The 13254-nt window shown below is 44.1% G+C and overlaps 1 protein-coding gene across 1 annotated transcript in view; it reads right to left on the reverse strand.

The window, feature by feature from the left end:
* The window catches only part of ctnnal1 (catenin (cadherin-associated protein), alpha-like 1), a 310492-nt gene that overhangs the window by 96355 nt on the left and 200883 nt on the right, over window positions 1-13254 (reverse strand). Inside the window, exons 3-4 of the mRNA XM_084312032.1 lie at window positions 10765-10854; window positions 6709-6879 (exon numbers count right to left, since the gene is read on the reverse strand). Of these exons, the coding sequence (XP_084168158.1) occupies window positions 6709-6879; window positions 10765-10854 (261 nt within the window). The remainder of the gene's footprint in view (window positions 1-6708; window positions 6880-10764; window positions 10855-13254) is intronic.

A 13254-nucleotide genomic window follows, 5' to 3' on the forward strand; every position in this document is an offset into this window, starting at 1 on the left:
GGAGAATACGGTGACAGAAATTACACGGGTAGTCAAAGAGAACGAGAAGAACGTCAACGATGGATTGACAAAGTTAACGAAGGAGATAAAAAAGGTGGAAGAAGCATGTCGGATAAAAATACAAGAAGTCAAAGATGAAGCGATGGAGAGGCTGCTCGAGACCCAACGTTACTACAGGCGAAATAATATCCGCATTGTGGGACTTGATGAATCAGTCAATTGCACAGACGACATGTTCCCAACAGTGTTAGCAGAAATTTTGGGTAACAACATTCTAACCACAGAGCCGATAGTGGACCAATGTTACAGAATCGGTACTCGAGAACAAAGAGGCAACGGTCCAAGCGTCATCATTGTTACTCTGCGCAAGACGGCAATAAGAGATGACATCATCAGAGTTGCACGCAACCAAAGGGGTAAACTGAAATATGGTGAAAATTCAATATTCATCTACGAAGATCTATGCAAAGAGGCCATCGCTCAGCGTTTCCCCTACAAGGAGGTGATGCAGAAATTGTTCAAGTGTGGCCTCAGACCAAGGCTAATATACCCGGCACTATTATCGATCGTGGGAAAAGACGGCCGGAACGCAACACTGTCTCGCACCAGATAAGCCTACTCATCTCTCTCTCTTTCTCTTTGTATTTCAGTATTAGAATGACTTTACCACGACTCAACAAAAGTAGCAGATGATATGCATGCCGGCAACACCAAGGCACAAGGCTTATAATATGGTTCGTAATGCATTATATTTACAGACTTCTGGTCTCCGTGGAGACAAGAATATATCATTGACACTGTGAACAATCTGGAATATTCTGGGCTCATCGCTCGACTGCTCTGGAACACTAAGGAATATCCCGAAAATACAAGTAGTCAAGAACCCTGGGTAGGAAGATCATTCTGGAACATAACAGCAGTCTGTTTGTATATACTAGGGTATTCTACAACCTTCTAGAATATAATGCACCATTACAACGAAGGCCTGCAACTTTAACATTAACATCCGGTGTGTATAAGCATATGATCAATTGACTGAAGTTTAATCAGGCCTTGATAAGGCTTTAAAAAAAAATCAGCCACATCTAAATGTATGAGCACAACAAGGTTATTCTAATAATTTAAATAATCACTCCACTGATTTAGAGATTGGCACAATGTAGCTCTAAAAGTCTCTGTTTTTCTCTTTTATCTATGTATTCAATTTTATTCTAGTGGTTTCTCCACGTTGAGTTTTATTTTAGCTCTCACTCCCTTTTTTTATCTTACATTGTTCTTTTCTATTTTTCTTCATTTTAAGGTGTTAGTGTTTGTCTACAATCTTTTCCTTTTTCTGATGTTTCCTACATAAGTTAGTAGAAGGTTCAAATGAATATATCAATGAAGGTATTCTTTTTTTTCATTTTTCACAATATTTTACTACATTAAGGGAAGGCGCAAGACCAAAAGCGACATTCTATTGAATTAGAATGAAAATGTTAGATCCTATGGCAATTAGCATAGGACGAGTAGGATTACAAAGCTCAGTTTGGGCAATCCGGTGGCCTAAGGGAGGGAGTCATACGCGGAGGATGTGTCTATGGAACACAGGCCTGTACGACTCTCTGGGAGAGGGGGAAAAAGGGGATTTTTATTTGTATATATATATGTTTTTAAGCTCGGCTCTCAACGGGACCTCAATAATTGGATGTACATCTATTGTAGCTTCGCACTCCAGAAGCATTACCAAAAACTACACTACAACATGTATAGATTATGGCTAGTTTGAATATAATGATATGGAACACTGGTGGGATAAATAAACAACACAAACGCAAAAGCGTGCTCACACTGATGAAAAAGGAACATGTGGACGTGGCTCTACTACGCGAAACGCACATTTTAGAGGAAGACATAGATACGTTAGCGGACTACACATATCATAATATAGTCACTCTTCTTTTGGTACGAGAACTCGAGGTGTAGCCATAGTCGTTAGACGTAAGTTAAATATTGAATTAAAGGGAGTATGGTCGGATGCAGATGGTCGTATAACTATAGCTATGATTGTACACAATAACAGGAAAATAGCATTGGCAGCGGTATATGCCCCAAATTTGTACGAAGAGGGTTTCTTCTCTACACTAACCAATGCAATGTTAGACCTTCCCGATTACTCATTTATAATAGGTACAGATTTTAATGCCATTTGGAATCCAAGGATGGACAAATCTTACCTCGCCTTTTCCAGCGAACAAAATAATTCATCTAAAGCATTAAAGGATTGGTCGAAGATTACAGGTGTAAATGACTTATGGCGATCACTTAATCCCACGACCCGAAAGTACTCTTGTCGATCTGCGAGACATAACACATTATCCAGAATAGATTATGTCTTTGCATCCCCGAGACTATTTGATAAATATGAAGTGGAAATGATACCCAATGCACTATCAGATCACTGTTATTTACTCCTAAAAGGAACATTTGGCATACTATCTTCCCGAGCCCCAAGATGGCGATTTAAATCGATGCTGTTTAATAACAAGGAATTCATTACACAACTCAAAGAAGCTCTTATAGTATTCCTACGGGAGAATGCAAACTCGGTGCAAGACCCCAGAATAATATGGATGTCAGTAAAGGGAATGATCAAGGATTTCACTGATAGCTTTTCCTCCAAAATGCGCAAGAATCAATGCACAAAACTGTCTGAACTGGAAACGCTTTACTCAACGTTATTTAATTCTCTAAAATACAACAACTCAACTCGACTAGAAAATCAAGTTAACGTACTAAAAATAGATATCAATGCCATATACAGACAACAATCGGAAATACAAATACGCAGCACAAGACAACAGCAGTACTCCCAAGGTTCTAAACCTAGTCACCTATTAGCCATGCGATTAAGAATTAATGCAAAATTTGCAGATATAACTACCATTAGAGCACAACAAGTACTTGAAACAGACCCTGAAAAAATAAACGATACATTCAAAGAATTCTACTCCGACTTATATAAATCAGAAACGACCTTCGATCAAAACAAAATGGACACATATCTTAATCAAATTATTCTCCCTAAACTTTCAGAGGATGACGCTAAACAGTTAGAAACACCGATCACACTAGAGGAACTCAAGAAGGCCATATCCGAAATGCAAAGTGGTAAGGCTCCTGGAAGAGACGGTATCCCACCAGAAATGTACCTTTCTTGTTGGGACATAATTGGACCCTTATTACTAAATATGATCTTATACTCAGTCAAGGAGGGGAACTTCCATAAAAACGACAATATTGCACTCATAACAGTCCTTCTCAAAAAAGACAAAGACCCCACCGAGTGCGGTAGTTACAGACCCTTAAGCCTCCTCGGAACCGATATCAAACTGTACTTTAAGGTATTAGCCATCAGATTACAAAAGCATATGACGTCTTTAGTTCATCCGGACCAAACTGGCTTCATAAGAGGCCGCCTGATCACTGATAACATAAGACGAATACTGCACGTACTAGATGCCGACAAGGACGACACCATACCTAAGGCGATGCTGTCCCTGGATGCTATGAAAGCCTTTGACAGGCTGGAATGGTCGTATCTATGGGCAGTATTAGAAAGGATGGGGTTAGGAAAAGGATTCATTGATATGATTAAAGTATTATACAAAGACCCATCGGCCATGATTACAACAGGTACAATCATCTCCAAAATCTTTCCGGTATCACGCTCAGCCAGACAGGGTTGCCCTCTTAGTCCCGGACTATTCGATCTATCATTAGAGCCTTTAGCACAATATATAAGACAATCCCAATCCATAGAACCAATCGTAATCAAGGGCACACAACATAAAATTTGTTTATATGCGGACGACGTAATATTGTTCATGCAAAACCCCAACACCACATTGCCTCATCTGCTCAAGTTGATTGAGAACTTTGGTGATTTATCGGGATTTAAGATAAATTGGCCGAAGTCGGCTTTCCTTCCACTTAACACCCCTGCAAAAAAAGATATAACCCATTTTAGATGCTTGGGAGTGGAAATATTCCCCACCATAAGACAAACGGTGAAGCACAATTACACAAAAATCCAAAACAAAATCAAAGACGACCTTGATAGGTGGGCAAAACTTAAAAACTCAGTACAGGCACGGATATCAATAGTTAAGATGGATGTACTACCTAGAATCAACTTCTTCAGTTCAATGCTACCGTTACCCCCTCCAGAGGGTTACTGGAAAAGATTACACTCCTCCACATACAAATTTATTTGGAATAACAAACCACCACGTATAAAAAGATCCACCGCACAGAGAAATAAAGCAGACGGTGGCATGGCATTTCCAGATTTTTTCCACTATTTTAAGGCGTACACATTAAGACCATTGACAACATGGTTTGACCCCCAAGCATTAGTATCCTGGAGAAAATTAGAAGAAAACATAGTAGCCCCACATAGACTGAAGGACATAGCATACACTAAACTACCAATCAAGCACTGTGAACGGAAATTTGGCCCCATAATTACCCATGCGATCCGGATATGGCGTGAAACTCAAAAAAAATATCCTAACCCACAAAAATGGCACAATCATACTCCCTTATTCAATAACAATGCACTCTTAATTGAAAAACGACCTATAAGATTCCCTATATGGGAAGAGCAAGGCATACACTCATTAGGGGATTTTTTTAACAAACAGGGTTTTTGTAGTTATGGAGAAATATGCAACAAATTTAATCTCACCATGTCCACATGGCTTTTTTACATACAGTTACGGCTATGTTTGAAGTCTCACGGTGTTCCATTAGACATACCAATTGAACACCACAGATACCACAAATTCTTCTATGAAAGAGAGACATCGAGAGGTTTTGTTTCAGATTTTTATCATCAATTACTAACGTCCTCGTATGAAGCCCTCCAACTAGACTCTGTCTGGAGGAGGGATATACCAGACCTGGAAAGTGACTTTGATTGGCAAGGAGCCTGGGCAAATGTCCGACTTACATCAAGGAACCCGGACCATCAACAAATCAATCTTAACTATATTCACAGGACATACTTGACTCCTATAAGACTGAACAGAATGGGTCTTAAACAAGACTCCAAATGCTCCCAATGTACAAATGGGGACGAAGGGACATTTATGCACATGTATTGGGACTGCCCACCAGTTAAGACATTCTGGAAAGATGTGACCCAACAATTATCAAAACTCGTATCTTGGAATATACCTGTACACCCCTCTGTATTACTATTGAATGATGTTTTTGAGTTTGCAGTAAATCCACAGCTAAAGAGATTGGTTTTATCGGGTATCACAGTAGCTAAAAAGCTGATCGCATCACGCTGGTTTCAACCGGAAAAAATTTGCCGGAAAGTTTGGTTTCTTACATATCTCGATGTGATTTATCAAGAAATATCTACAGCAAGAATTCTGGGTCTCAATGAATCCAAAATGTCAATGTGGTTAGAAGTGGTGGAGAGAATAAAAGCTAGCTTATAATGGTAGTGTCTGGTTAGGAGCGAGGGATAATGGAGGTACTGTCCAAAGAGGGGTCCGGGAGGGGGGGGTTCGAGCTGGAGCATATGTGTGTAGGTTTTTAGATAACAGGTATTAGGGGTATATCCTGTATAAGACATTGGTATAAATGGTAATTTCGTTGGATATACACTGTATATTAATGCTTGTGTATCTTATCGTGTGTTGTCATGTTTGTTTATATGTGTGTTAAAAAAAAAAAAAAAAAAAAAAAGGTATAGATCCCTTGTGGTCAAAATGTGTTGCACATTATATCAATACAACATAAAACGTATAGATCTCTTGTGGTCAAAATGTACCGCAGAGTACACAGCTGATACCTTGAAGGTCTCCGGGTCCGGGAGTCGAACCCAGGACGTCCGCGTTGCACTGCAGCGCAGCTACGTGGTGGGCCACCCTGGCACCCTACCTTGAAGTCTTTTTTTAAGATTTATATTTTTTTGCGTTTATCGCTTTATTCTACTGGGCAGTCCAGTAGAGAGAGAGAGAGAGAGAGAGAGAGAGAGAGAGAGAGAGAGAGAGAGGGAGAGAGAGAGAGAGAGAGAGAGAGAGAGAGAGAGAGAGAGAGAGAGAGAGAGAGAGAGGTGAAACGGGAGACAGAGTAGGGGGGAAGACATTCGACAAATAACACCGGGTTCGAGAATCGAACCCGGGTCGGCCGTGCCGCGACTCAGCGCGTTATGTGGTTCGCCACTGGGGCGCCCCCTTGAAGTATTTTTAATTTTTTTATTGTTTTTATTTTTTCACTTTTTCTGTATTTTTTTCTCCCATCCCAATTTAGTCGTTATGCCAATTCCCTTCCTGGTCGTTGAGCGCATTGTCCCACTGTCGGTCTAAGGAGGGTGTAGAACTACCACATGCCTCCTCCGATACATGTGGAGTCAGCCAGCCGCTTCTTTTCACCTGACAGCGAGGACTCTCACTGGGGGAATGTAACACGTGCAGAAGTTCACGCTATTTCCCCCCGATCCCCTCCCTGCTGAACAGGCGCCCCGACCAACCAGTAGGACGTTTACAACGACCAGGACACATACCCCACCGGCTTCCCACCCGCTAACACTGCCAATTGTGTTTAGTAGGGACGACTGACCAAGCCGGAGGTACCGCTGACAGCTGGATTTGATCCCAGAGTCTCTCCGGTGGTAGGCGAGTGCTTAGTCCACTGCGCTACCCAGCCTACCTTGAAGTCTTTGATGCCATTGTAGATGTTGCCGGGCGTGACCTTGTCGCCCCCGCAGCCCCGCGCGTCCGTCACGATGTCGATGACCTGCTCCAGGGCGCACCGCATGCGCTGGAACACGGCGTCCTTGTTGATCCGCGCCGACTCACAGTCGGGGTGTCTGAGGCAGGTCTGGTGACGGGAAGACGGAGAGAAATACACAGGGTGGCCACAGACATTGCGAAATTAAATTCAAGGACTTTTAAGTACTTTTCCAAGCACTATTTTTTATTGTCAAGGATGTCACTCGAAGGATACACCTTTAAATGCTGTTTTTTTAAGCATCTTCTTGGCCTGCTTGCCAGCTAGATGTATACACACACACAGTAGGCTACTTGTGCAAAAGCCTTAGACCACCTGCAGGGTTCCCACAGACAACTCAAGTGCTGTACTTAAGTACAATTTCGAGCTACTTGTACTTTATGTGAGTATTTTCTGCTGATGAGAGGAGTATCATGAGATAAATACACGTGAGGAACAGCTCACATGTGATGTGAGGCGACACAGTGCTGGTTAACTCTGTCGCCTCACAGCCAGAAGGTCCTGGGTTCGATTCCCGCTTGGGGGACCAGGTTGCCGCGTTGCCAGGTACCCAGGTGGGGGGGGTATCTCCCGGGCCTTTCTGTGTGGAGTTTGCATGTTCTCCCCGTGCTTGCAAGGGTTTCCCCCCCCGATAAGACAAACCCAATGGAAAAACATGCACAACAGATCGCAAACGCTGTCATGTTCCTGACGAAGACGGACAGGATTTGGTCCCCGGGGCGCTGCCCCACGCGGCAGCCCATGTCTGCTCCCGGCTGGCCTTGGGGGGGGAAGGACGACGGGATGGGTCAAGTGCAGAGAGATATTTCATTGGCGACTCAGTGCATGTGTGTGTTAATCTGCATGACAATTAGAGACTTCTTCTTCTTCTTCTTCTAGAGTCATTTCTGCACAATCCATGCTGTTCCTCGTACTAGTTCCGGGCAGTGGTGGAAGAAGTACACAGTTCCTTTACTTAAGTAAAAGTAGAAATACCCAGATAAATGAGTACTCTGGTAAAAGTAAAAGTCCTCCATTGAAATTCTACTTAAGTAAAAGTAGAGAAGTATTTGTTATTGAATGTACTTAAGTATCTAAAGTAAAAGTACACATTCTACATGATGTTTGTGTATTCCAGTGCTTGGGAGCATTCGATCCTCGATCCATTGACCTCTATAGGTTGTGTTAAAGGTAGTTATGCTGCTCTGATTATGTTCTCTGTGAAAGTATTTATAATCTTCATATATTTTTGCCGTGTTTTCTATGCAAAATCTTTTTCGTCAAAGTAACTAGTAACTGATGGGTTCAGATAAATGCAGTGGAGTAAAAAAGTACAATATTTCCTTTGAAATGTTGTGTAAAAGTAGTGAAAGGAGTAAAAGTATAAAGTTCCCTAAAATGAAAATGTACAAGTAGCTCGGAAATTGTACGTAACTTAACCCTTTCACTGCCACACAACAGCCGGTTAACCCTTTACTATCACACAACCGACGGCGCATCGCCGTTTAAACATTTTTGGTTGAAATAAAATGCCGCAATTTTTTTTTATGATTAATTGAGAATATATTCATGTTGAGCTATAGATTGTGGATGAATAAGCACAGAAAGGTACACCATACCAATATTAATGCTTTATTTGTTTTAAACAAGGCGATTTAGAAATCGGCAATGGGGAAATACATTGCGTTGGACAGAGGGGTGGAACACGAAAAACGGCAATGACGTAACCACTACACCTCCTATAGACCAGTGGTTCCCAAAGTCGGGGTCGCGACCCAAAGGTGGGCCGCGAGCAGCCACGGGTGGGCCGCGAGATGATTAAAAAAAATAAAAAAAAAATAAAAAAAAATATTTGTTTAATTTTTAATTTTTTAATTTTTAATTTTTTTATTTAAATTTTTTTGGTCAGGCCACTGAACTTAGAAGCATGCCATGACAGTGTTTCTAGTTGTATTCTAAAATTCTATTCTATTGTATTCTAAAATGTGACTATATGGTTTTATATTAACTTAATAAATAAACAAAAACGAAAAATCTACTTATTTCAACGAACATTTCAAACTAAATAACAGATTATGCACATAAAACGCTGAAAACAACCGAAGCAACAATAGTATTTTAATGAGGCTATTATTATTATCATTATTATTTTGCAACAAATTAGCCCTCTCATAAATAGCACATATAAATGAATAACTAACTTGAACTAACTTAATAGGATTGAAGTGATATTTGGCTTAAAAAATCGGTCGCCTGGCAAAAAAAAAAAGCCAGACGATGTGCATTGGGCCACGGCTCTCTGACGCCTTATTTTCTGGGCCCCGGCCTGAAAAGTTTGGGAACCCCTGCTATAGACCACTGCACTTCCTGGTACCCTGAGCTCATGGGAGAGAGAGCGGGGGGAGAAAATGAATGAATGTGGATGAGAGCCTTGACATCAAGTGGTTGTAGCTACGGCTGTGGGGGCGCGGGAGACATGATCCAACAGACCTTTATATACACCCGACTCTCCTGAACACGGAGACCAAGCCCAAGTCGATCGGCACTTTCTCGGCCGAGCTATAGTCACTTTTCCGCACCCACTCCCGAACTCCACATGCGCAGATTGATAAACCTAGATCTCTGGACAATCCAGAGAGACTCCGTGGGCAATCTGCTACTTTTTTTTTTAACAATATATTTATTGGGTTTTAGTTTGCAAATTACAACATGTATATCAGCAGAGCAGTATTCAGCAAACACTTTCACCCCGTTCTCCCTCCCCTAACCCCACCCCACACAAAATAATAATTAACTTCAAAAACAGGTTCACATAGGAAGGATACAGATTTAAATAATAAAAAAAATAAAAAATAAATAAATAAACATAAATAAGTAATAATACAACCAAAATGTTTTACACATTAACACTTTGATTGCCTAAGGCTAAATTCATGATATACCATAGGTTGCCAGCTCTATTTGTCTATGGAGAAGTTCCCCTTCTTTGCAGGGCTATAACTTTTTAAATTCTATTGCTAAATCGCCATTATTAGGGCCCATTCAATGTCCTATATGTATTGTTCAGGGTGTATGAACGTTAAACTTTTTTCATTCACATATTCATACTAAAATATGATCTAAAGTATAAGTATGTTTTCATCTCTTTCTGCAGCTTTCTCCAGAACGTGATTTATAGCCCCAAATGCATTATATTGATGATCAAATATAGTTTGATAGCAATCGGCGCGATATAAAAAAATCCAACTGGACGGACTTCTGGAAGTTACTACACGTCATCTGATGTTGACCGGATGGGTGAGGGGGCGTTTATAATTCCGTGGGCAGCGTTATACCATTCATCTAATGTGGGTCAAATGTTCATCAGATCAGTTAGTATAGAAGACATTGAAAAATAACGCTGAATCTTACCGTATCTTCCTCGCGCCGTTGGGCGATGAGCATGGAGTATACATTTTCCTATTATGGGATGTTGGAATACCCGGTCCATTTCCAGGTTGTATAATGGTATATACGTCCAAATCATGTTGTTTATCGAGTTATTGGCAACGGATCGCTATGTATTGTGACGAGCTAGAGTGCCGGGACATATACCGAGTGCCCGGAAGTAATATGGTTGAACAGCACATCGTCCAAGTAACTTCCTGTTTGGCGATTGCGCCGATCGGCCACCAGATGGCGCTCTTGAACCGCTAGAGGGTTCAGTTGGGCTTTTTGGTGGGTCTCAGGCCAGCGGATGGGAAATATGAATCCGATCACAGATTTTTGAAATATTGATATCAAAGACGAGTTACGGCGTCTTCGGCAACTTGAGCATGGCGGGGAAGGACGCCTAAACACGTCTTCCGGCAGTTAAAGTGTTAACCCTTTCACTGCCACACGGCGTCGGTTGTGTGATAGTAAAGGGTTAACCTTCTGTCGTGTGGCAGTGAAAGGGTTAAAGGCCTTGTGTACAGAGAGATGTGCTCCTCTTGGCCGTGTGAAGCCACTGTGTACCTTAGAGGCGGTGAGGAGCATCATGGTGCATTTCTCCAACACGGCCCTCGCTGCTGCCATCCGGGCCTTCTTCTTCTCATCCTTCAGGTCCTGTAGCACACACACACACACAAATCAAATCAAATCAAATTTATTTATAGGGCCCGACAACACACGTTAATGTCCCCATGGGCCGTACAGGTCTTCTTTAAACAAGTCAAGAAGAAAACATAACAATAAGTCAAGAACAGAACAAGAACACCATAAGGTCCAAACATTTTTAGATGAATGCAAATAAATGAAAGAATGCAAGCACTCCCAGACATACCCCACGCGAAGGTAAGGAAAAACTCACTAAAACAATAGGGAAAAAAGCTCCACAGGCAGTGTGGAGGAGAGAAACCTTAGAAGGGCCATTCAAGGGGGGATCTCCCTTCTTAGATGTCGGTGATAGTAGTGTTGCAGACTAACAGTTGGTAAGCATGCACTCAAGTGTGTGGTGAAACACAGATGAGTGCATGCAATAGCAACTGTACATTTTGAAAGATTAAAGATAGAGCTAATAGCGATAGCAACTGAACATTTTGAAGGATTAAAGATAGAGTTGATAGCGGATCTATTTGAGGCACAGGGCGGCGCAAAGAGGGTCGCGTCCTCCCCGTCTTAATCACGGGACGTTCAACACTCGGTCATCGCTCCGAGACAGCCGGAGACAGGGGGCGGCGCAGAGAGGGTCGCGTCCTCCCCGTCTTAATCACGGGACATTCAACACTCCGGTCGTTGCTCAGGGACAGCCGGAGACAGGGAGATAGGGGGCGGCGCAGAGAGGGTCACACACACACACACGCACACGCACACACACGCACGCACACACACACACACACACACACACACACACACACACACACACACACACACACACACACACACACACACACACACACACACACACACACACGCACACACACACACCCGTTACAATGGAACTTTACTTCTTCATGCAGGGACCAATAGACGTGGAGACACAGTATATGAGGGCTGGGGCCAGACCAGACCAGACCAGACCAGACCAGACCAGGCTAGACCAGACCAGGCCAGACCAGACCAGACCAGGCTAGACCAGACCAGACCAGGCTAGACCAGACCAGACCAGGCTAGACCAGACCAGACCAGACTAGACCAGACCAGGCTAGACCAGACCAGACCAGGCTAGACCAGACCAGACCAGGCTAGACCAGGCTAGACCAGACCAGGCTAGACCAGACCAGGCCAGACCAGGCCAGACCAGACCAGGCCAGACCAGACCAGACCAGGCCAGACCAGGCCAGACCAGGCCAGACCAGGCCAGACCAGACCAGACTAGACCAGACCAGACCAGGCTAGACCAGACCAGACCAGACCAGGCTAGACCAGACCAGGCTAGACCAGACCAGACCAGGCTAGACCAGACCAGGCCAGACCAGGCTAGACCAGACCAGACCAGCTAGACCAGACCAGGCTAGACCAGACCAGGCTAGAACAGACCAGACCAGGCCAGACCAGACCAGGCCAGACCAGGCCAGGCCAGACCAGACCAGGCCAGACCAGGCCAGACCAGACCAGGCTAGACCAGACCAGGCCAGACCAGGCCAGACCAGGCCAGACCAGACCAGGCCAGACCAGGCCAGACCAGGCCAGGCCAGACCAGACCAGGCCAGGCCAGACCAGGCTAGACCAGACCAGGCCAGACCAGACCAGACCAGGCCAGGCCAGACCAGGCTAGACCAGACCAGACCAGACGAGGCCAGACCAGACCAGGCCAGACCAGACCAGACCAGGCCAGAGGTGGAAAATGAGAGAAATAGAGAACTAGCTGCAAAAGTGTGCTGGGGAGAGACGTGATGTGTTTATCAAAACACACTCCTATGCAACACAAGAGAGACATCGCCCAACCTCACCTCTCCATCTCCCTCTCTCTCCCTCCTCCCTCTTCCCTCCCTTTCATATCACTCTCCCCTCCTCTCCCCCGTCCCTCTCCTCTCCATCTCCCCCTCCCGCTCATCTACCCCCTCAGCATCTCCCCCTCCCGCTCATCTACCCCCTCACATCTCCCCCTCCCTCTCCTCTCCCCCTCATCTCCCCCCTCACCTCTCCCCCTCCTCCCCCCTCCCTCCTCTCCCCATCCATCTCCCCCTCCCCCCCTCTCCCCCTCACCTCTCCCCCCCTCTCCAACCATCTCCCCCTCACCTCTCCCCCAACTCTCCCTCCCTCTCCCCCTCCTCTCCTCTCCCCTCACCCCCTCCTCTTGCCCCTCACCTCTCCCCACCCCCCTCTGTCTCCATCACAGGCGTTACACTTCATGTCATCACTGGTGTGTTTGTAGCAGCAGTAAGTCTGAGAGCATTATTATGCATCAATGCTGCGTTCAGAAAATGAGAATGCCCAAAGCATTCTTTCACAGTTCTGGCAGAAAAGCGTTGTTTTACAAACACGCCGGGTCACAGCTGATTTATTATATAGATGAGAGAGTTT

This window comes from Notolepis coatsorum (genome assembly GCF_963971535.1).
Source record: "Notolepis coatsorum genome assembly, chromosome: 4".
NCBI classification, from domain to species: domain Eukaryota; kingdom Metazoa; phylum Chordata; class Actinopteri; order Aulopiformes; family Paralepididae; genus Notolepis; species Notolepis coatsorum.